The sequence below is a fragment of the Pan troglodytes genome, chromosome 11 (genome assembly GCF_028858775.2).
Source record: "Pan troglodytes isolate AG18354 chromosome 11, NHGRI_mPanTro3-v2.0_pri, whole genome shotgun sequence".
Taxonomy (NCBI): domain Eukaryota; kingdom Metazoa; phylum Chordata; class Mammalia; order Primates; family Hominidae; genus Pan; species Pan troglodytes.
In genome coordinates this window covers 15,636,855-15,658,033 of record NC_072409.2, presented here as the reverse complement: position 1 = coordinate 15,658,033, position 21,179 = coordinate 15,636,855, and the positions used below count along the sequence as shown (strand labels likewise).

The following is a 21,179-nucleotide window of genomic DNA, read 5'->3' as shown; positions in this document are numbered from 1 at the left end:
CATATATAGGGTTCAGTACGATCTGTGATTTCACACATCCACAGGGGGTCTTGGAACGTATTCCCCATAGATAAGGGGGAACTACTGTATGCTCCAGTGCAGCAGGCCACAGACAAGAAAAATGTTTAGTTTTAAGGGACAGATCAGGGAAGGCTTCACTGGAGATACTTTTTCCAAACACAAAAGGAGGAAATGGGTTCCAGGCAAAGAGGACAAATGCAAGGCACAGGAGTGTGAAGCAACATTGCATTTTCTGGGAATTATACTACTTTTGATTGCCATAAAGTTGCTTCCTTCCAGTTTGGAGCCAAAGCATCCAGTTCAATTCACTTCCATTCACAGGGCCTTTGTTAAATGCCTGCGTGTGCTAGGCCCTGTGTGAGAAGCTTTACATGCATTATCTCATCGAATCCTTGCAGCTTTCCCCCATTATCCAGATGAGAACATTGAGGCTCAGAGAGGCCAAGAATTCAGCTCAGGAATATATTCACATTTTCTGTTCTTTCTACTCCCCACTGTTTTCCCAAGATACCAGGCTACTCCTTTCTCCAATCTTACTCCAAAGGAAAGATGTCCCTACTAGCAAACCTCAAAAGCCATGGCCAGGTGCCCCTTGGATCTGAAGATTATTTCTGCTCATTCCACTGTCTCTTTTCTTACCTGGAAAACTGGAGAGGAGAACACATATAGAGTCACAAAGTTTTCAATCATTGGCTGGACACTAAATATCATCCCATTCATTCATTTAACAAATCTTTTTTGAGCACCAGCTATGTGCTAGGCAATGCTCTCAGTGCTGTAGACACAAAAGTGAATAAGAGGGACAAGACCACTGTGGGTGTGGTGGAGCGTGCCTATAATCCCAGCTGCTTGGGAGGCTGAGGTGGGAGGAGGATCACTTAAGCCCAAGAATCTTAGTTCAGCCTGGGCAACATAGTGAGACCTTGTGTCTCTTTAAAAAAAAAAAAAAAAAGGCTGGGTGTGGTGGCTCACACCTGTAATCCCAACACTTTGGGAAGCTGGGGCGGGCAGACTTGAGATCAGGAGTTGAAGACCAGCCTGACCACCAACATGGTGAAACCCTGCCTCTACTTAAAAAATACAAAAATTAGCCAGGCATGGTGGCGGGCACCTGTAGTCCCAGCTACTCGGGAGGCTGAGGTAGGAGAGTCACTTGAACCCAGGAGGCAGAGGTTGCAGTGACCCAAGATTGCACCACTGCACGCCAGCCTGGGCAACAAAACAAGACTCCATCTCAAAAAAAAAAAAAAAAGAAAAGAAAAGAAAAAAGAAAAAAAGACGGGCCGGGTACAGTGGCTCACGCCTGTAATCCCAGCACTTCGGGAGGCTGAGGTGGGCGGATCACCTGAAGTTGGGAGTTCGAGACCAGCCTGACCAACATGGAGAAACTCCATCTCTACTAAAAATATAAAATTAGCCAGGCACGGTGGCACATGCCTGTAATCCCAGCTACTTGGGAGGCTGAGGCAGGAGAATCGCTTGAACCCAGAAGGCGGAGGTTGTGGTGAGCTGAGATCGCACCTTTGCACACCAGCCTGGGTAACAAGAGTAAAACTCCGTCTCAAAAACAAAAAAAGGCTTCTGCAACGACTTCTAAGAGTTAGAAACAGGTTTTGAGAGGTACATGGCTTGCCCAAGGTCACAGCAATTTTGTTGCACAGGTGGGCTGAAACCCAAGCCTACCTAACTCCCAGTACAGGATGCTTTCTTCTCCCTGGCCATGGCCTTGCCATTTCTCTTATCTCCCTCCTGCTTTGCCTCTTCTCAGTCTCTGTCCAGTAGGATGAACTCAGAGAACCTCACCCGGGCCGCGGTTGCCCCTGCTGAATTCGTCCTCCTGGGCATCACAAATCGCTGGGACCTGCGTGTGGCCCTCTTCCTGACCTGCCTGCCTGTCTACCTGGTGAGCCTGCTGGGAAACATGGGCATGGCGCTGCTGATCCGCATGGATGCCCGGCTCCACACACCTATGTACTTCTTCCTGGCCAACCTCTCCCTGCTGGATGTCTGCTATTCCTCCGCCATCGGCCCCAAGATGCTAGTGGACCTGCTGCTGCCCCGAGCCACCATCCCTTACACAGCCTGTGCCCTCCAGATGTTTGTCTTTGCAGGTCTGGCTGATACTGAGTGTTGCTTGCTGGCAGCCATGGCCTACGACCGCTACGTGGCCATCAGAAACCCACTTCTCTATACAACAGCTATGTCGCAGCGTCTATGCCTGGCCTTGCTGGGAGCATCAGGCCTGGGTGGGGCAGTGAGCGCCTTTGTTCACACAACCCTCACCTTCCGCCTGAGCTTCTGCCGCTCCCGGAAGATCAATAGCTTCTTCTGCGATATCCCTCCACTGCTGGCCATCTCGTGCAGTGACACCAGTCTCAATGAACTCCTTCTCTTCGCCATCTGTGGCTTCATCCAGACAGCCACGGTGTTAGCTATCACGGTGTCTTATGGCTTCATCGCTGGGGCTGTGATCCGCATGCGCTCCGTCGAGGGCAGTCGGCGAGCAGCCTCCACCTGTGGTTCCCACCTCACAGCCGTGGCCATGATGTACGGGACACTCATTTTCATGTACCTGCGCCCCAGCTCCAGCTATGCCCTGGACACTGACAAGATGGCCTCTGTGTTCTATACCCTGGTCATCCCGGCTCTCAACACACTCATCTACAGCCTCCGCAATAAGGAGGTCAAGGAGGCCCTCAGGCGGACCTGGAGCCGATTCCACTGTCCAGGGCAGGGGTCCCAGTGATTAGTCCAGGGAGGCTGGGTAGGTCTGACTATGAGGGGATGAGGAAGGTCGGGGCCTCTTTCTGGCCCCTGTCACTGTCGGTAAAGATGGGATGTTCCTCTGGCTTGGATGTCTCATGTCATGTTTAAGGGACAGTAAAGAGGGAAATGAAAGCTTATAGCAGGGAGAAAAAGATTTGGGGTTCATCTAGGGCTAGACCTAGAGCCAGACGCTAGACCAGGCTAATGTTTCTATTGCACTGCCTCAGGTTCTTCAACATTCAAAACATAAACTTTCAGCTGGGTGCAGTGGCTCATGCCTGTAACCCCAGCACTTTGGGAGGCCAAGGCAGGAGTTCAAGACCAGCCTGGGCAACACAGGGAGACCCCCCCACCATCTCTACAAAAAATTTGTTAAAAATAAGCTGGGCATGACGGCATACTTTGCAGTCATAAAAAAGAAAGAGATGATATCCTTTGCAGGGACATGGATGGATCTGGAGACCATTTTCCTCAGCAAACTAACACAGGATCAGAAAACCAAACACCACAAGTTCTCACTTATAAGTGGGAGCTAAACAATGAGAACACGCGGACATATAGAGGGGAACAACACACACTGGGGCTTATCGGAGGGTGGAGGGTAGGAGGAGAGAGAGAAGCAAAAAAAAAAAACTAATGGATATTAGGCTTAATATCTGGGTAATAAAATAATCTGTGCAACCAACCCCCATGACACACATTTACCTGTGTAACAAACCTGCACATCCTGCACATGTACTACCCCTGAACTTAAAAGTTAAAAATAATAATAATACCTGTAATCTCAGCACTTCGGAAGGCCAAGGCAGGTGGATCACGAGGTCAGGAGATCGAGACCATCCTGGCTAACAAGGTGAAACCCCGTCTCTACTAAAAATACAAAAAAAAAAAAAAAAAAAAAGAATTAGCTGGGCATGGTGGCAGGCATCTGTAGTCCCAGCTACTCAGGAGGCTGAGGCAGGAGAATGGTGTGAACCCAGTAGGCAGAGCTTGCAGTGAGCCGAGATCGCACCACTGCACTCCAGCCTGGGCTACAGAGCAAGACTCCATCTCAAAATAATAATAATAATAATAATAAATTAGCCAGGCGTGGTGGTTCACGCCTGTAGTACCAGCTACTGGGGAGGCTGCAGCAGGAGAATCACTTGAGCCCAGGAGGTCGAGGCTGACGTTGAGCTGTGATTGTGCCACTGCACTCCAGCCTGGGTAACAGAGCAAGACCCTATCTCAAAATAGTAGTAATATAAAAGTTCCTAGATGTTACCAGGTAAAGGAATACAAGCTTATTTGCCACCTGTACTTATAAGAGGCTAATCCCCAGAAGCACCAAGTGAGAGCTATGTTAGTTCCAAGCGTTCCTAGATTCTTGACCTTTTAAGCTTCTTCATGGCCAGTGTGTCTGCGCCTGCCCTCCTCAGTCCAGGAGAACATCTTCAGGATCCACTTTGACCAAAGAATGGGACAGAATCTGAAAAGGGAAACATCTATCCCCTATGGCCCATGTATTCCATGTCTCAGGAAAATGGCTTAATAGCCAGAACTTGCACAAATCACTTTTAGACTCCCAACAGCTGGATTTGAATTTGGCCAAGGTTAGACTAGTTCAGGCTTATGATAGAAGTTAGGAAAGGATTAGGATTGAATAGTTAGAATCGGGTTAAAATTAGGTGTCAGGCTATGGCTAAGGATGGGGTTCAGTTACAGTAGGTTAGGATTAGGGTTAGGGAGAATTAAGAAATGATCAGGCAAATTTATGATTGAATTATAATTATGTAAATTTTATAATTTGGGCTGGTTGTTATTAGTAGTATATTTGGGATAAATTTAAGGGTTTGGGCCAGGTGCGGTGGCTCACGCCTGTAATCACAACACTTTGAGAGGCCGAGGCAGGCAGATCATCTGAGGTCAGGAGTTCAAGACCAGACTGAGCAACATGGTGAAACCCTGTCTCTACTAAAAATACAAAAAAAATTAGCCAGGCATGGTAGTGCATGCCTGTAATCCCAGCCACTCAGGAGGCTGAGGCAGGAGGATCACTTGAACCCAGGAGGCGGAGGTTGCAGTGAGCCAAGATCATGCCACTGCACTCCAGCCAGAGTGACAGAGCGAGACTCCATGTAAAAAAATAAATAAATAAATAAGAGTTTGGATAAATCTTGTTAGAAATATTAGAATTATTTTAGGGTTAGTGTTAGAATGGGAGACTAAATAATATTGGAGTTTGGATTTCATTTGTATTGCTCAATTAAATTGGAGTTAGAGTTTAGTTCACATTAGACTTAAGTTGGTGTATGGGTAATGTTTGTGGTAAGTTTAAGTCACAGTCTGGTTATTACTACAGGTAAGCTGGGATCAGAACCAGATGAAATTTAGGCATAACAATATTTTAGGTATCAAATTGGCATGCTTGTGGTCACTTTAAGATTTAGTTGGGGTTATAAATAATGTTACTTAAAGCCTAAGGGTAGGGGTTGGTTGTTGGTGAATTTCAGTTTCATTCAGAGTGATGAGCATGCCTGGATTTGCATGTGGTTGGGTAGGATTAATATCATGACTGTTTGGTGTTAAGATTCCAGCATTGAGGTAGGGTTGGAGTTGGAGAGGGAATGCCATAACCCTGACCTCTTGGGCAACAGTAACTACACTGCCCCAAGCCTTGAGTCATGGAGGACCTCCGAGACCCAGTGCTCTTGGGAGTTTTATTCACCCAGAGTTCACAATTTTGACAGATTTCTTTTGTCTCCATGACTCTTTTACACATAGGCAAGTCCTAAAGCACTGCATTCTGCCTGGGAAGCCTCTCTCTGCAGGAGCAGACAGGAGTAGACCCTGGGAGTTACAGGCAAGAGCCTCCAAGAAGAGGTGGAGCATGGCCAGATTTAAATGTCAGCTTCTACCTGATCCTCCCTCCAGTTCCCCTGATTATGGCTGAGGCGAGGCCGGGGTGGGAAAGGTATGGGACTCAAACAATGCTTCACCCAATAGGCTGCCCATGGAGTCTCTTCCTTGGGCCCTAGCCAGGGGCTGGCCTTGCCACTCTACACTCTCCCTTCAAGGAGAAATCAACCACCTGGCGCCACTTAGACTGCAGGAAAACTGAAGGCTTCGACCTGGCTCCCTGGGAAGAAGATGCCCCTTGTTGCCAGGACCAAGACCCTCCCTCTTGGTAACTATGGCATTCTTGGAGTTCCCAGGCTAATAAAGAGAAGAATGTGGACAAGACCATCTCCTCAAATCTTAGAGAACTTTACAGGTTTCCTGACTCACTCCAGTTTTCCCAGAACAGTCCAGTTTTGAAACTCCAAGTCCCGGCTGGGAGCGGTGGCTCACACCTGTAATCCCAGTACTTTGGGAGGCCAAAGCGGGCGGATCACGAGGTCAGGAGATTGAGACCAGCCCGGCTATCACAGTGAAACCCCATCTCTACAAAAAATACAAAAAAAATTAGCCAGGCATGGTGGCGGGCCCCTGTAGTCTCAGCTACTCGGGAAGCTAAGGCAGGAGAATGGCTTGAACCCAAGAGGCGGAGCTTGCAGTGAGCTGAGATGGCGCCACCCACTGCACTCCAGCCTGGGCAACAGAGCAAGACTCCGTCTCAAAAAATAATAATAATAAAAAAAAATAAAAAAACTCCAACTCCCATGTCCCAAGACACCCTCAGTCCTGGGCAAATCGAGATAGTTGGTCACCCCATTTCCTGTTGAAGCAGCTCTTGAGAGAAAACTTACAATGTCCCAAATTCAGCATATTTTGAAAAGACTTAGATAAAATAAAACCCCTCCTCTCATCACAAGGCTCAACCATCCTCTCCCAGTTCCCCAACTCCTCTTGCCTCCTATCACCACAGCAACTCAGGTGCCACAACAAAAATCGGAGTCATTGTCAAAGGAGTTGGTAACCTGAAGACTGCAAATGTAAGGCTTGCCCCAAATTCAACATTTAGACTCAAAGATCTCCTCTATGGTCCTTTCTCTTTTTTGTGGGTTCTTAGGCTCTCATGACATACAGCAGCTGCCACAATCAGTGGAAAAGTTTCCAGATGGATAAGGCCCCTTCCATCACCTTGGCCCTACAGGATGGCCATGGCTCCTTCCACATATTTAGTATCCATGGAGCAGCCAGATACAATAATTACATAAATCCTAGAAATCAGCTGGAGGAAATACTAAGTTTCAAGCTATTATACTGGGCCTACTTGATAGATAGGAAAACAAACAAGAGGGAAGGGGAAAGAATTGGGAAACAGTAACAGAGCCCAACCTGGAGAATGAAGAGAGATAAATCACCCCTCCTGAAGTGAGATGCCCAGAAGAATGTGCCCAATTCTGATAAAGTATTTCCCTTCAACACCACTTCCTAAAGCAGGCAGTGAGGACAGGAAGCTGGGGAAGACTGGGGCACTCATTGCACAAAATAAGTTGGGCCCTGCAACATGGGTGGAAATTGAGGGGAAGAGGCAATTGTAGCAGGGGGATGAGGGGCAAGTATATAGAAAGGCATGGAAGTAAAATAAGCTCAGCATGAGCAGAAGACTCTAAGGCGACCAATTTAACTGGCTTGAGGGGGTGTGCTGGGAAAGTAGAGGGAAGTTTAAAGATTGAAAATTAGGGAATGAGAAGAACACTCCATGGCTTCAATATTAAGTAGGAAATTTAGACTTTATTCAAGAGGCAATAGTAAATCATTGGAAGTTTATATATTCAGAATCATTCTTTCTGGTTATTCCAACAGCGTTATGTAAAGCTATTCCCACCTGGAATGGTACATACAGGTTCAGTTCCCTCATACTGCAGTACACACACAGAAACACATACCCCTTCAATAAAGGCCTAATCTCCTATTAGAAATATTCCTTGCTGGAAATAAGAGAGAACACAAACAAATGGAAAAACATTCCATGCTCATGGACAGAAAGAATCAATATTGTGAAAATGGCCATACTGCCCAAAGTAATTTATAGATTCAATGCTATTCCCATCAAGCTACCACTGACTTTCTCCACAGAATTGGAAAAAAATACTATAAATTTTATATGGAACCAAAAAAGAGCCCATATAGCCAAGACAATTCTAAGCAAAAAGAACAAAGCTGGAGGCATCACACTACTTGACTTCAAGTTATACTACAAGGCTACAGTAACCAAAACAGCATGGTACTGGTACCAAAACAGGATACAGACCAGTGGAACAGAACAGAGACATCAGAAATAACACCACACATCTACAACCATCTGATCTTCAACAAATCTGACAAAAACAAGCAATGGGGAAAGGATTCCCTATTCAATAAATGGTGCTGGGAGAACTGGCTAGCCATATGCAGAAAATTGAAACTGGACCCCTTCTTTACATCTTATACAAAAATTAACTGAAGATGGATTAAAGACTTAAATGTAAAACCCAAAACCATAAAAACCCTAGAAGAAAACCTAGGCAATACCATTCAGGACATAGGCATGGGCAAAGACTTCATTATTAAAACACCAAAAGCAATTGCAACAAAAGTCAAAATTGAGAAATGGGATCTAATCAAACTAAAGAGCTTCTGCACAGTAAAAGAAACTATCATCAGAGTGAACAGGCAGCCTACAAAATGGGAGAAAATTTTTGCAATCTACCCATCTGACAAAGGGCTAATATCCAGAATCTACAAGGAAATTAAACAAATTTACAAGAAAAAAACAAACAACCCCATCAAAAACTGGGCAAAGGATATGAACAGACACTTCTCAAAAGAAGAAATTTATGCAGCCAACAAACATATGAAAAAATGCTCATTATCACTCGTCATTACAGAAATGCAAATCAAAACCACAATGAGATACCATCTCACACCAGTTAGAATGGCGATCATTAAAAAGTCAGGAAACGGCCGGGCATGGTGGCTCATGCCTGTAATCCCTGACTTTGGGAGGCAAGGTGGGTGGATCATGAGGTCAGGAGTTCAAGACCAGCCTGGCCAAGATGGTGAAACCCCATCTCTACTAAAAATACAAAAATTAGCCAGGCGTAGTGGTGGGGGCCTGTAATCCCAGCTACTTGGGAGGCTGAGGCAGAGAATTGCTTGAACCCGGGAGGTGGAGGTTGCAGTGAGCCAAGATCATGCCACTGCACTCCAGCCTGGGTGACAGAGTGAGACTCCATCTCAAAAAAAAAAAAAAAAAAGTCAGGAAACAACAGGTGCTGGCGAGGCTGTGGAGAAATAGGAACACTTTTACACTGTTGGAGGGAATGTAAATTAATTCAACCATTGTGGAAATCAGTGTGGCGATTCCTCAAGGATCTAGAACCAGAAATACCATTTGACCCAGCAATCCCATTACTGGGTATATACTCAAAGGATTATAAATCATTCTACTATAAAGACACATGCACAAATATGTTTATTGCAGCACTATTTACAATAGCAAAGACTTGGAACCAACCCAAATGCCCATCAATGATAGACTGGATAAAGAAAATGTGGCATATATACGCCATGGAATACTATGCAGCCATAAAAAAGGATGAGTTCATGTCCTGCGCAGGGACATGGATGAAGTTGGAAGCCATCATTCTCAGCAAACTAACTCAAGAACAGAAAACTAAACACCACATGTTCTCACTCATAAGTGGGAGTTGAACAGTGAGAACACATAGACACAGGGAGGGGAACATCACACACCAGGGCCTGTCAGGGGTTGGGGGGTAGGAGAGGGATAGCATTAGGAGAAATATCTAATGTAGATGACAAGTTGATAGGTGCAGCAAACCGCCGTGGCACATATATACCTGCGTAACAAACCTGCACATTCTGCACATGTATCCCAGAACTTAAAGTAAAATTTTTTAAAAAAAGAAACATTCCTTGTTAAAAAAAAAACACTCTCATAGGTCCAGCCACCCACACAGACACAGATGCAGCTGCACACTGAGACACACATCCAAGCTCATGGACAAATGGAGTTGCACAGAGACACAATCACTCCCACAAACACAGCTCTACAAATTGAGATTGTTGATAATAGTTGTGATTGCCACAGTCACCAGAGGCACAATTCCTCCCACACTCCACACATCCTACAAGAAGCCACCATGAGGTGACAGTGACAGGTGAGGTGAGAGGAGAGTTGGCTCCAGAAGCTACAGCTGTAAACCCTGGGATCCCCAGGTCACTCTACTTGGGGCTCAGAGGTCAGCCTGACCCTTCTCTCTCATCTTCACAAGGCAGGGGCTCAGGAGCAGCAGCTTTGCAGTACACAGGGCTCCTGAATGTCCCGAGTTGGAGGTGGCACCAGTCACCTCCTCCTCCATCAAACTGGTCCCTAGAGAGGAAGGATAACAAGCCCCACAGCCAGGCTGCCTTGTGCCCCAGGAATGAAGGCCACAAGAAGAGGTTGTTGCCTCTGGGGAAAAGCTAAGGTGCTCTCAGGGCTCTAAACCCCGTAAGCATGGCCAATCATTCCTTCCTCAGACCCTCCAGTGTCAAGCCACTCCTGGGCCCTGCTGCTGTTCCTATGATGTGCAGAACCCAGAGGGTACACCTGGGGACAAGGGGCCAGGCTGCAGAGTGTGCGGATCTGTCTTCCTGTGTGTGACTGTGTACATGAGTCATATATGTGAGTGTGAGAGTATGTGCTGTTTGCGAGGCTGTGATTATTACCATCACTGCACAATGGTTTCATTGTAGGGGGTAGGAGGCAGTGTGTATGGGCATATGCCCCTCTAGCGTGGCACATCTCTGCCATGATCCACCATGAACCTACGTGAGTGCAGCCGTGTATGTGAAGCTGTGAGGCTGTGTGCAAAGATGTGATTGTATGATCACTGAGGGGATTGGGTGTGGCTGGGCATGCATGGATGGGCACTGGGCAGAGTGCTCACACACAGTAAGCAGTCAATGAGAACATGAATGTGCATGATGGGTCACAGCAGCTGTGCATGGCGCTATGTCTCCATCAAGAGGAGTATGTGAATGATTGTCACCCTCTGGCCTTAGTGCCATTTTGTGATTGCATTTGGCCATGTGTGTATGTGTATGATGATCTTGGCTTCTGAATCCTGAGGTAATGGTTGTCTGCCTACTTTGCTGTGAATGCATGTGCTGGCTCCACATTTCTGTATATGACTGATTGTGCCTACGTATTTGCAGACACCAGCTTGAGGATGCACATGTCTGCGTGCCTGCATGTGCGTTTCCAACTACATTTGAATGTTTCTACAAACATCTTTGTATATTTGAATGCTTCTTGGGACCAATTTAGACACAGGTCAGAGCAGGTCCATTTTCCAAAAGCAATTCTATAAACAGGCTTCCCCTTCCATCCTACCCAATCATCCTGATCCTCTTCCCCTCTAGGAAAGTGAGAATTAGGGGCTTAAGAAAAGATGCTTTAGAGGAAGCTAACGCCAGAGATTCTTCTTAACCAATGGAGGAAAAAAGGAATACGATAGGGTAGGGAGGTCCTTCATTGATTTTTTTTAATAGAGAAAGATGTGGAAATAAATTAAAAGATCATTTCCCTGTAAAGGTGCTTTCAGCACTGTCTTCAGCAAACCTGTGCCCTAAAATTCCTCTCAGTTACTTCAATTCTCTTCTTACAGAATTGCCCAAGATTTCTGCAATGAAACTCAGACAGGAAAAAAACTGAGACATTGAAAACAAGTTGCCTCTCTCCTTAAGAGTCAAGTCACTATGCCTGGGCAGATGTGTCCATCTGTCCACACGAGTTTCTCACCCTGTGATGTGCATCTGCTTGGTGCTCAGTAAGTGTTTGATTTCATGGGGAAAGTTTTCAGGGATATGAGGAGTCATTCAGATTCTCTTGTTCTTTTTGTGTGTGTGTGTGAGATGGAGTCTCACTGTGCCACCCAGGCTGGAGTGCAGTGGCACGATCTCGGCTCACTGCAACCTCTGCCTCCTGGATTCAAGATATTCTCCTGCCCCAGCCTCACAAGTAGCTGGGATTACAGGCACGTGACACCACACCCGGCTAATTTTTGTATTTTTTTTTTTAGTAGAGATGGGGTTTCACCACATTGGCCAGGCTGGTCTCAAACTCCTGACCTCAGATGATCCTCCTACCTTGGCCTCCCAAAGTGCTGGGATTACAGGCACAAGCCACTGCACCCGGCCTTGTTTCGTGTTTTAAGTCTGAAAATATCTGTATTCTTTACTCACACTTGAGTAGTATTTTTGCTGAGTGGAGAATTCCAAGTTCGAAATGCTTTTTTTCAGAATTTGAATATTGTTAAACTGTTCTATAATCTACTGCTGAATTGAAACATTTGATGGCAATCTAATTACATGGATATCATCAGTTCATTGCACCCCATGCCCTTAGGAAGTACTGGAGTCTCCTCTTCATTTCCAGTGTTCTAAAATTCCACTATTTGTGTCTAGGTGTTGTGGGTTCATATTCATTTCAATGTAAACATATGTACTCTTCAGATTTTTTTTCTAGAGTTTCTTTCTTATGTTTCTCTCCTCCATCTTGGTTTGGTTTCATTTTTTCTTTTCCAAAATAAATGTCCATTGGCCAGATCTTTCTGTGTCGAACCTCACTCTGTTTCATCTTTTCTTTCATATTTTCCTCCTTCCCTGATCTACATCTTGTGCAATATCTTTTGTTCTATTTTTGCTTAAATCACAAACTATCAAAGTTGGACGTGACCTTGAAGATGAGTTACTTCAATTCTCTTATTTCGCAGGTTGAAAGTCTAAGGCCCCACGAGGTCAGGAGATTGAGAACATCCTGGCTAACACGGTGAAACCCCGTCTCTACTAAAAAATACAAAAAAATTAGCCGGGCGTGGTGGCAGGCGCCTGTAGTCCCAGCTACTCGGGAGGCTGAGGCAGGAGAATGGCGTGAACCAAGGAGGTGGAGCTTGCAGTGAGTTGAGATCGTGCCACTGCACTCCAGCCTGGGTGACAGAGCGAGACTCCATCTCAAAAAAAAAAAAAAAAAAGAAAAGAAAATCTAAGGCCCAGAAAGGAAGAAGGTTCAGGGAGGTGAAATGACTTGCCCATAGTCATACCTGTGCCTAGGGCCAGGGCTACCTGACTCTAAACTCTTGATTTTTTCCCATGGCCAGGAAGTCTTGAACAATTTATCCCCTCACCTTTTCCGTTAGACATCGGGGAGGTGACCCATCAATAGAAAGGAGCCCTTGAGGTTCCAGGCGAATAACCAGCCTGCCATGGAGGCTGCCAATGAGTCTTCAGAGGGAATCTCATTCATTTTATTGGGACTGACAACAAGTCCTGGGCAGCAGCGGCCTCTCTTTGTGCTGTTCTTGCTCTTGTATGTGGCCAGCCTCCTGGGCAATGGACTCATTGTGGCTGCCATCCAGGCCAGTCCAGCCCTTCATGCACCCATGTACTTCCTGCTGGCCCACCTGTCCTTTGCTGACCTCTGCTTCGCCTCCGTCACTGTGCCCAAGATGTTGGCCAACTTGTTGGCCCACGACCGCTCCATCTCGCTGGCTGGCTGCCTGACCCAAATGTACTTCTTCTTTGCCCTGGGGGTAACTGATAGCTGTCTTCTGGCGGCCATGGCCTATGACTGCTACGTGGCCATCCGGCACCCCCTCCCCTATGCCATGAGGATGTCCCGGGCCATGTGCGCAGCCCTGGTGGGAATGGCATGGCTGGTGTCCCACGTCCACTCCCTCCTGCATATCCTGCTCATGGCTCGCTTGTCCTTCTGTGCTTCCCACCAAGTGCCCCACTTCTTCTGTGACCACCAGCCTCCCTTAAGGCTCTCGTGCTCTGACACCCACCACATCCAGCTGCTCATCTTCACCGAGGGCGCCACAGTGGTGGTCACTCCCTTCCTGCTCATCCTCGCCTCCTATGGGGCCATCGCAGCTGCCGTGCTCCAGCTGCCCTCAGCTTCTGGGAGGCTCCGGGCTGTGTCCACCTGTGGCTCCCACCTGGCTGTGGTAAGCCTCTTCTATGGGATAGTCATTGCAGTCTACTTCCAGCCCACAACCCGATGCGAGGCAGAGCGGGGCCGTGTGGCCACTGTCATGTACACTGTAGTCACCCCCATGCTGAACCCCATCATCTACAGCCTCTGGAATCACGATGTACAGGGGGCACTCGGAGCCCTTCTCATTGGGCGAAGGATCTCAGCTAGTGACTCCTGAGGGCAGGACCCCACTGAGGACAGACTGCATCACCCACACTGGCAACTCTTGAACGTGACCCTCTGTCCTCTGCTATGCTCAAAAATCATAACAGCTGTCATTTTCTGAGCACCTGCCCGGAAGCAGATCCTTGCCTGATCTCATTTTATTCCCACAACCACCCAGGATGCAGATATTATGATCCGGTTTTACACACAAGAAAATTTGTCTTTAGGCTCAAAGATAAGAAGTGACTTTCCAGCCAGGCGCAGCGGCTCACGCCTGTAATCCCAGCACTTTGAGAAGCCGAGGTGGTGGATCACCTGAGGTTGGGAGTTCAAGATCAGCCTGGCCAACATGGCAAAACCCTGTCTCTACTAAAAATACCAAAATTAGCCAAGCGTGGTGGCGCACAACTGTAATCCCATCTACTCGGGAGACTGAGGCAAGAGAATCACTTGAACCCAAAAGATGAAGATTGAAGTGAGCCAAGATTGTGCCACTGAGCTCCAGCCTGGGCAACAGAGCAAGACTCCATCTCAAAAAAAAAGAAGTGACTTTCTCAAATTCACACAGTTCTTAGAAAGCAAAACCTGCACCCCTTCTGCCACATCATGCTCTTCTGATGATCACTGTTAGGCATTTAGAATGCATTCCACCATTTCCTACAGACCGAGGGCAATCCAGGAGGGTGTGACATCCGCAGAACGTGCCTTGTGTGGATGAGCACTTTCTCTTCAGTCATATGGCCATGTGTTCTCAAATAAATTGACTTCTCAACTGGGACTGGAATAGAGAAATTCACACACTCATGTGTGAAGGGCCAGCCCCTCCTAATGAGCGCAGTGTGGCACACAGGAGGCCCTCTGCACATCTAATATGAATAAATGACTCTGTGTTCATACTAACATGCATTTAGAAGAAGTCCGTTCTTCTAATTCTTTGTTCTTTCCCTTGTTTGCTATCATGGCACCTGTTCTGCCCCACCTGGCATTCTGTAGAAGGAGCACGTTGTGGACACGCACAGTCATGAATAAACAAAGCAAAGCTGAGAAGGAGGAGGCATAGGTGTTAGGGGCAGATGGAGCAGGCATTGGATAAGTCTTTATCGTAGGCCAGCACTTCACTTATTTTTACCCACAAAAAGTATGGGTACTCTTATTGCCACTTTATGAATGAGGAAACTGAGGCTCAAAGCTGGTAACCTAGTCAGTGTCAGAGCCAGAACAAGCCCTTATGCCACATGGGTCATGCAGGTGTGTTTTAATGGGCCCCACAGAATCCACATGCCAGGTTTTGGTGTCTCAGTGGAAGCACTTGCAGGAAGAAGTCTCAGACCAGGGCAGGTTCGCTGCCTCAAGTAAGGACACATTTTGGGGTCTGAAAAGGCCTCATGGTGCCCGAGTTTTTACCAAACAGGTATGTGAGGCAGGAGCTTTTAGGTCTCTGTTTCTCTAAGAAATCTGCACCCACTTCCCCATCCCCTAGTCCCAATTCCACTCCTACCCCCATTCCCCTGCTCCAGAGAGAAGGAGAGAGAGCTACAGCGATCCTAGAGCCAGGTTAGCAACAGCCCCTTCCAGATCACACAGGTGAGCTGCCACTGACCAGTCCCAGAGCTGCTACACTATGCTGTTTAGATCAAAAAGGACCTTAAAGGTCTTTAGACTGGTAGCTTTAATCAAAAAAAAAAAAACACCAAAACAAACAGAAAACAACAACAAAAACACGTTATTTACATAGAAACACAATCTGTAAAACAGGGTGGGGGAGAAGCCATGCAGTGTGGATGAGGGAGGGTGAAAGGAGGCCCAGAATCCACCGTCGATGCTTCTCCCCACCCCCACTTTGAAAGGTCTTTGATCAAACCGAACACCTTCACTTGATAAATGGGGAAACTGAGGCCCAGAGTGGTTAAGGGACCTGCTCAAGATCACACAAAGTCAGTGGCAAACTTCAGGCTTCCTTGTTCAACCTGCCAGTGCCCCAAAGCCTGGCCCTGCCATGACATAGAGACCATCCTTTCCCAGCCTCCCTTCCTCCCTCCCACGCCCAGGTTATTTGTTTGTGCTGTGATGCCAGATGCTTGCTACTCTGTCAATAACTTGTCCCCTGCCCCCATGATCGACTTCCTCCGCTCTGCCTTCTCTAAAGCTTCAAAAACATACCGGCCATGATGCACATTCACTTGTGCCTGGAAACACCTGCACCACCAGCCCTGCCCTATGGCTTGGAGTCAGCTGCTGACCATCAGGGTCCTTGCGTGAGGCATCTCTGGGTCCCTTGAACCTAGCACAGAGAACATGCCTGTGACGTGCTGTGGCCTTGTGCGTCTCATGATCTTCCAGGTGAGTCATCCGCATCAGGAAGGGGAAAGGGGCACGGAAGAGTCAGGGGGTTGTTAGTGCTCCTGTTTTCCAGGCCACCAGCCCTGCCCCAGCCATCCTGCTCAGATTTCAACCCAAGAACAGGCCGCATCACTGAAGGGGCAGCTAACTCTCACTGGTCCCCACTGCCGACAGGGTAGCTTCTGTCCCTGGACTCTGACCAGCAAGCTACCTCTGCCTCAGCATGGTCAGTGCCTTCTACAGAATCACCACGACCAGAAGCACAAGCTCTTCCAGGTCCCACAATAGCCCAGTGCCAAACCCCCATTTTGGATATCAGGAAACTGATTCTCAAAGAAGTGAGGAGACCTGTCCTTGTTCCTTCTGCCGGCCAATTTAAGTTGTAATTCTCCTGTCCTCGGTATCATTCTCTTTTCACTACACCATAAATCATCACTCAAGTCAAGTTAATTAATGTGTATTGATCACTTGCTCTGTGCCAGGCACTGGGTTACATGCTTAATCTATCTCCAGACAACCTGGGGAAAACAAGGAGAAGGGAATGGTGGGAGCGTCAATAGCCCAGTCTCCAGGCATGTGGCTCCCTGGACCACCATCCCACCCCACCCCACCCCAACTAGACCTGACCTCTTGTTTTACTTTGGTTAGCCCTAGAAGATGAAGTGATCTGGAGACAAGATGAGGAATTCATCCTTTCTCTGTCCCCAGAGAGGCCACTAAAGACTTCATAAGGCTGGACACAGTGGCTCACGCCTGTAATCCCAGCACTTTGGGAGGCCGAGGTGGGCAGATCACGAGGTCAGGAGTTCGAGACCAGCTTGGCCAATATGGTGAAAGCCCATCTCTACTAAAAATACAAAAATTAGCCGGGCATGGTGGTGCATGCCTGTAATCCCAGCTACTCGGGAGGCTGAGGCAGAAGAATTGCTTGAACCCGGGAGGCAAAGGTTGCGGTAAGCCGAGATTGTGCCACTGGACTCCAGCCTGGGTGACAAAGAGAGACTCCGTCTCAAAAGAAAAAAAAAAAAAAAAGACTTCATAAATCCACTGAAGTAGTTTTCCCTGGATCTTTTTCACATGAAATATAAAGAGACCGATTTTTAACACCTTAAATAAAACAAGTATATCCAAATGACCGACTCCCTTCCCGGCAGTCCCCTTGGAAGAGCTTAGGCTTATTCCAGTGAGGCTGCTTCAGCTCCAGGGATTTTTGCAGCCCCTCTTTGCAAGGTCTTTGAGCCACACGAGGAAATCTACCTCTTCTCACCCACCACATTCCCTGAGTTTGTCCTCAAGTGACTTCTGGCCATTTCAGAATCAATTCATCTCACCCTCCCAGCACCGATATTTTCAACCCTTCAGTTTATTCAAAATAATGTGTAGTGAACCACCTCCTCCAGAAAAAATAAATAATTGCACTGCAAGAAAAGAATTTCAGAGTCTGCCTCTACAGCCTCATTTGTCATGTAATCTTTGTGCATTGTAAAGTAAGGCAGCCTTCATTTCAAAGGTATAGCAATTGGGGAGATTTTAGTAGTAAAAAAAGCTCACATCACAAATGGTAAATTGATTACTCCTTCTAAGGGTACAAAGAAAATTTCTAGAACCTAAGTCTTCTTTCATGCAAGGGCTTCCACAGGGAAAATGCAGCCATTAGGGATGCAAAATAAAAACATAAAGACTTTTTCTTGATGCAGAAATGACTGCTTTAAAATACTAGCAATGGGCCAGGTGCAGTGGCTCATGCCTGTAATCCCAGCACTTTGGGAGGCCAAGGCGGGTGGATCACCTGAGGTCAGGAGTTCAAGACCAGCCTGGTCAACAGGGCGAAACCCCATCTCTACTAAAAATACAAAAATTAGCTGGGCGTGGTGGCATGTGCCTGTGATCTCAGCTACTCACTCGGGATGCTGAGGCAGGAGAATTGCTTGAACCCAGGAAGCAGAGGTTGCAGTGAGCCGAGATGGCGCCATTGCACTCCAGCCTGGGTGACAAGAGTGAAACTCCATCTTAAATAATAAAATACAATAACAAAATAAAATAAAATCCTGGAAAAGCATTGATAGTCCAAGAAGCTGACAAAGCAAGCAGTTCAGCTCACTCTGAATCATTGATGCTTCCTCCAACTCACTCTATCCACAGCTCTTCTGTCCCGCTTCCTCCACATCCTTTACTTTTACATGCCCGTACTGCTTTCTCCTTTTTTTGTCACATATGTTCCCACCTCCTTCCCTTTTTGTTCTCTGCTCTCTCGCTCATCTACTATTATTTACTGGTGCCAGCCCCCATACTAGGCACTAAGACTATAAATAAAGTCCTTGTCCTCACACGCAATACAGGAACACAGTTCATGATCAAAGCCAGAAGAGAGATACAACATGCTGTGGAGCAGGGGTCTCCAAGCCACAGGCCACAGACAGGTACCAGTCCATGGCCTGTTAGTAGCCAGACCACACAGCAGGAGGTAAGCGGCGGGCAAGTGAGCACTACCACCTGAGCTCCTGTCAGCTCAGCAGCAGCATTAGATTCTCATAGGAGTGCAAACCCTGTTGTGAACCGCACAGGCGAGGGATCTAGGTTGCCTGCTCCTTATGAGAATCTAATGCCTGATGATCTGAGGGGAACAGTTTCATCCCAAAACCATTCCCCACCTCTGTCCATGGAAAAATTGTCTTCCCTAGTGCCAAAAAGGTTGGGGACCACTGCTATAGAGGAAGCAATGACTTGGGTTGGAAGGGAGAGGAGAGTTAAGGAAAACTCACAGAGTCTGGTAGGTTACGTCAATTGCCCTGGTTCCTCAGCCATCCCTGATGCCATACCTTTGAGCCATGTAACTTTGCCCTCCAACCATGACTGGGGTCTCAGCCATGCAACTTGCTTTGGCCAGTAAGATATTAGGAAGCATGATTTTAGCAAAACTTGAAAGGTATTTGTGATACTGGCTGGGCAAGGTGGCTCACGCCTGTAATCCCAGCACTTTAGGAAGCCAAGGCAGGCAGATGACCTGAGGTCAGGAGTTCGAGACCAGCCTGGCCAACATGGTGAAACCCTGTCTCTACTAAAAATACAAAAATTAGCCAGGCATGGTGGTGGGCACCTGTAACCCCAGCTACTCAGGAGGCTGAGGCAGGAGAATCACTTGAGCCCAGGAGTCGGAAGCTGCAGTGAGCTGAGATTGCACCACTGCACTCCAGCCTGGGCAACAGAGTGAGACTCCAACTCAAAAAAAAAAAAAAAAGTATCTGTGATATTGGGCTTGTTCGCTTGTGTTTCTCTCATTGCCATGAGAAGGACATGTCCACCTAGTCCCCTGGTCCCAAGACAGGGAAGAGAGACACCTGGGGCAGGGCTGCTGTAGCCAAGGTGATCTAAGCAGAACCCTCAGCTGACCTGCAGATGTATGAGCAAAGCCCAGCCAAGATCAGCCAAGCCCCAGCTGTCCCATTGATACATGAGTGATAATGAACGACTCATGTTTTAAACCACTGAGTATTGAGATGGTTTGTTACACCGTCATAGCAAACTGACGCAGCTCCCATAACTATTTCTGATATTTGCCTTTTTCACTGATGCAGTCTGGCTAGCCCCTTCAGTGTCCTGAGGGCTGAGTGATCCATCAACATATACTTGCTTTCTCTGTTTGCTTTTGGGGATTTATATGTGAGTATGTCTCCGCCCGCAAGACTAGACCAATCTACCAGGGATTCTTTGAGGGTAAAAGTCAGGTTTTTCCACTGGCCTAGGAACTCCTGGAATAAGGGCCCCAGCTCCCCTTTTTCAATCTCAGGATCACATCCATGTCCTCACTATAGACACTGTTTCCTCTCCTGGTTGCCTTCTTTGGAGGCTGTCATTGAACCCACACACAGATTCAATTTAGACTGGAACATTTTCAGCTAGTCTCTGGTGAGAAGGAAAAATGAAACTGGAAAGGCATTGGTTACTGGAAGGATGACGTGAGTAAAACAAATCAAATCACCATTTGTTTGGCAAAGAGCTCAACTTCACCCACACAGACACCACCAACTACTTCATTTTCTCTCCAAGGACCACAGAACAACTGGCAGGTTGTGGAGAAACCATGACCAAGACCATCCCACACACATCACGAAATCATGTCACCACAGACCTTGGAAACCACAAATGACATGGTAGGAAGTTAACTCAGCACAGGCCAGATGTGGTGCCAGTGGCTTTACATTCCTTGTACTCATAACAATTTAATACTCATAACAATCCATTGTGGCACACATTATTGTCTCCATTTTACAGATGAGAAAATTGTGACTCAATGAGGCAACTTGCCCAAGGCTCCAAGCTAAAAATCAGTGGAACTAATATTTGAGCACAGATCTGGCTCTGGGCAGAAATGAGAGATAGCAAAAGCCCTCCCCTCACCCGTTCTGATTCCAGACCCACTCCTCATGCATGAGAATCATGTGACATGCTCATGGGAAATGCATTTTTTTTTTTTTTGAGATGGAGTTTCACTCTTGTTGCCCAGGCTGGAGTGCAATGGCGCAATCTCGGCTCACTGCAACTTCCGCCTCCCGGGTTCAAGTGATTCTCCTGCCTCAGCCTCCCAAGTAGCTGGGATTACAGGTGCCCACCACCACGCCCAGCTAAATTGTTTGTATTTTTAGTAGAGACAGAGTTCCACCAATGGTCAGGCTGATCTCAAACTCCTGACCTCAGGTGATCCACCGGCCTTGGCCTCCCAAAATGCTGGGATTACAGGCATGAGCTGCCGCACCCAGCCAAAATTGTTTTTTAAAAAGGAAATGGGATAAGGAAAGGCTGGATGGGCTGGAGATGCTTCCAGGCAGGTAGAGAACTCTTTGGCGTACCAAGATGATGACAAGGAACTGAGGCCTTGGGAGTAGAGGGAGAGCTACATCAAAGACAAAGCCACAGACTATAAGAGCTGCATTTCCTG

At 47.2% G+C, this 21,179-nt stretch overlaps 3 protein-coding genes across 3 annotated transcripts in view; 2 read left to right on the top strand and 1 right to left on the bottom strand.

Moving 5' to 3' along the window:
- The window catches only part of OR1L8 (olfactory receptor family 1 subfamily L member 8), a 265,279-nt gene that overhangs the window by 242,160 nt on the left and 1,940 nt on the right, over positions 1–21,179 (bottom strand). The window lies entirely within an intron of this gene.
- OR5C1 (olfactory receptor family 5 subfamily C member 1) lies at positions 1,805–2,767 on the top strand. The gene has a single exon (XM_528420.6). It carries the CDS (start codon positions 1,805–1,807, stop codon positions 2,765–2,767), a length of 963 nt encoding a protein of 320 aa, XP_528420.5.
- On the top strand, positions 12,966–13,916 carry LOC473051 (olfactory receptor 1K1). The gene has a single exon (XM_009457242.3). It carries the CDS (start codon positions 12,966–12,968, stop codon positions 13,914–13,916), a length of 951 nt encoding a protein of 316 aa, XP_009455517.3.

What these genes read in the sequence shown, in the direction of transcription:
- OR5C1 (XM_528420.6), top strand. Translation starts at nt 1,805, where the DNA reads ATGAACTCAGAGAACCTCACCCGGGCCGCGGTTGCCCCTGCTGAATTC.
- LOC473051 (XM_009457242.3), top strand. Translation starts at nt 12,966, where the DNA reads ATGGAGGCTGCCAATGAGTCTTCAGAGGGAATCTCATTCATTTTATTG.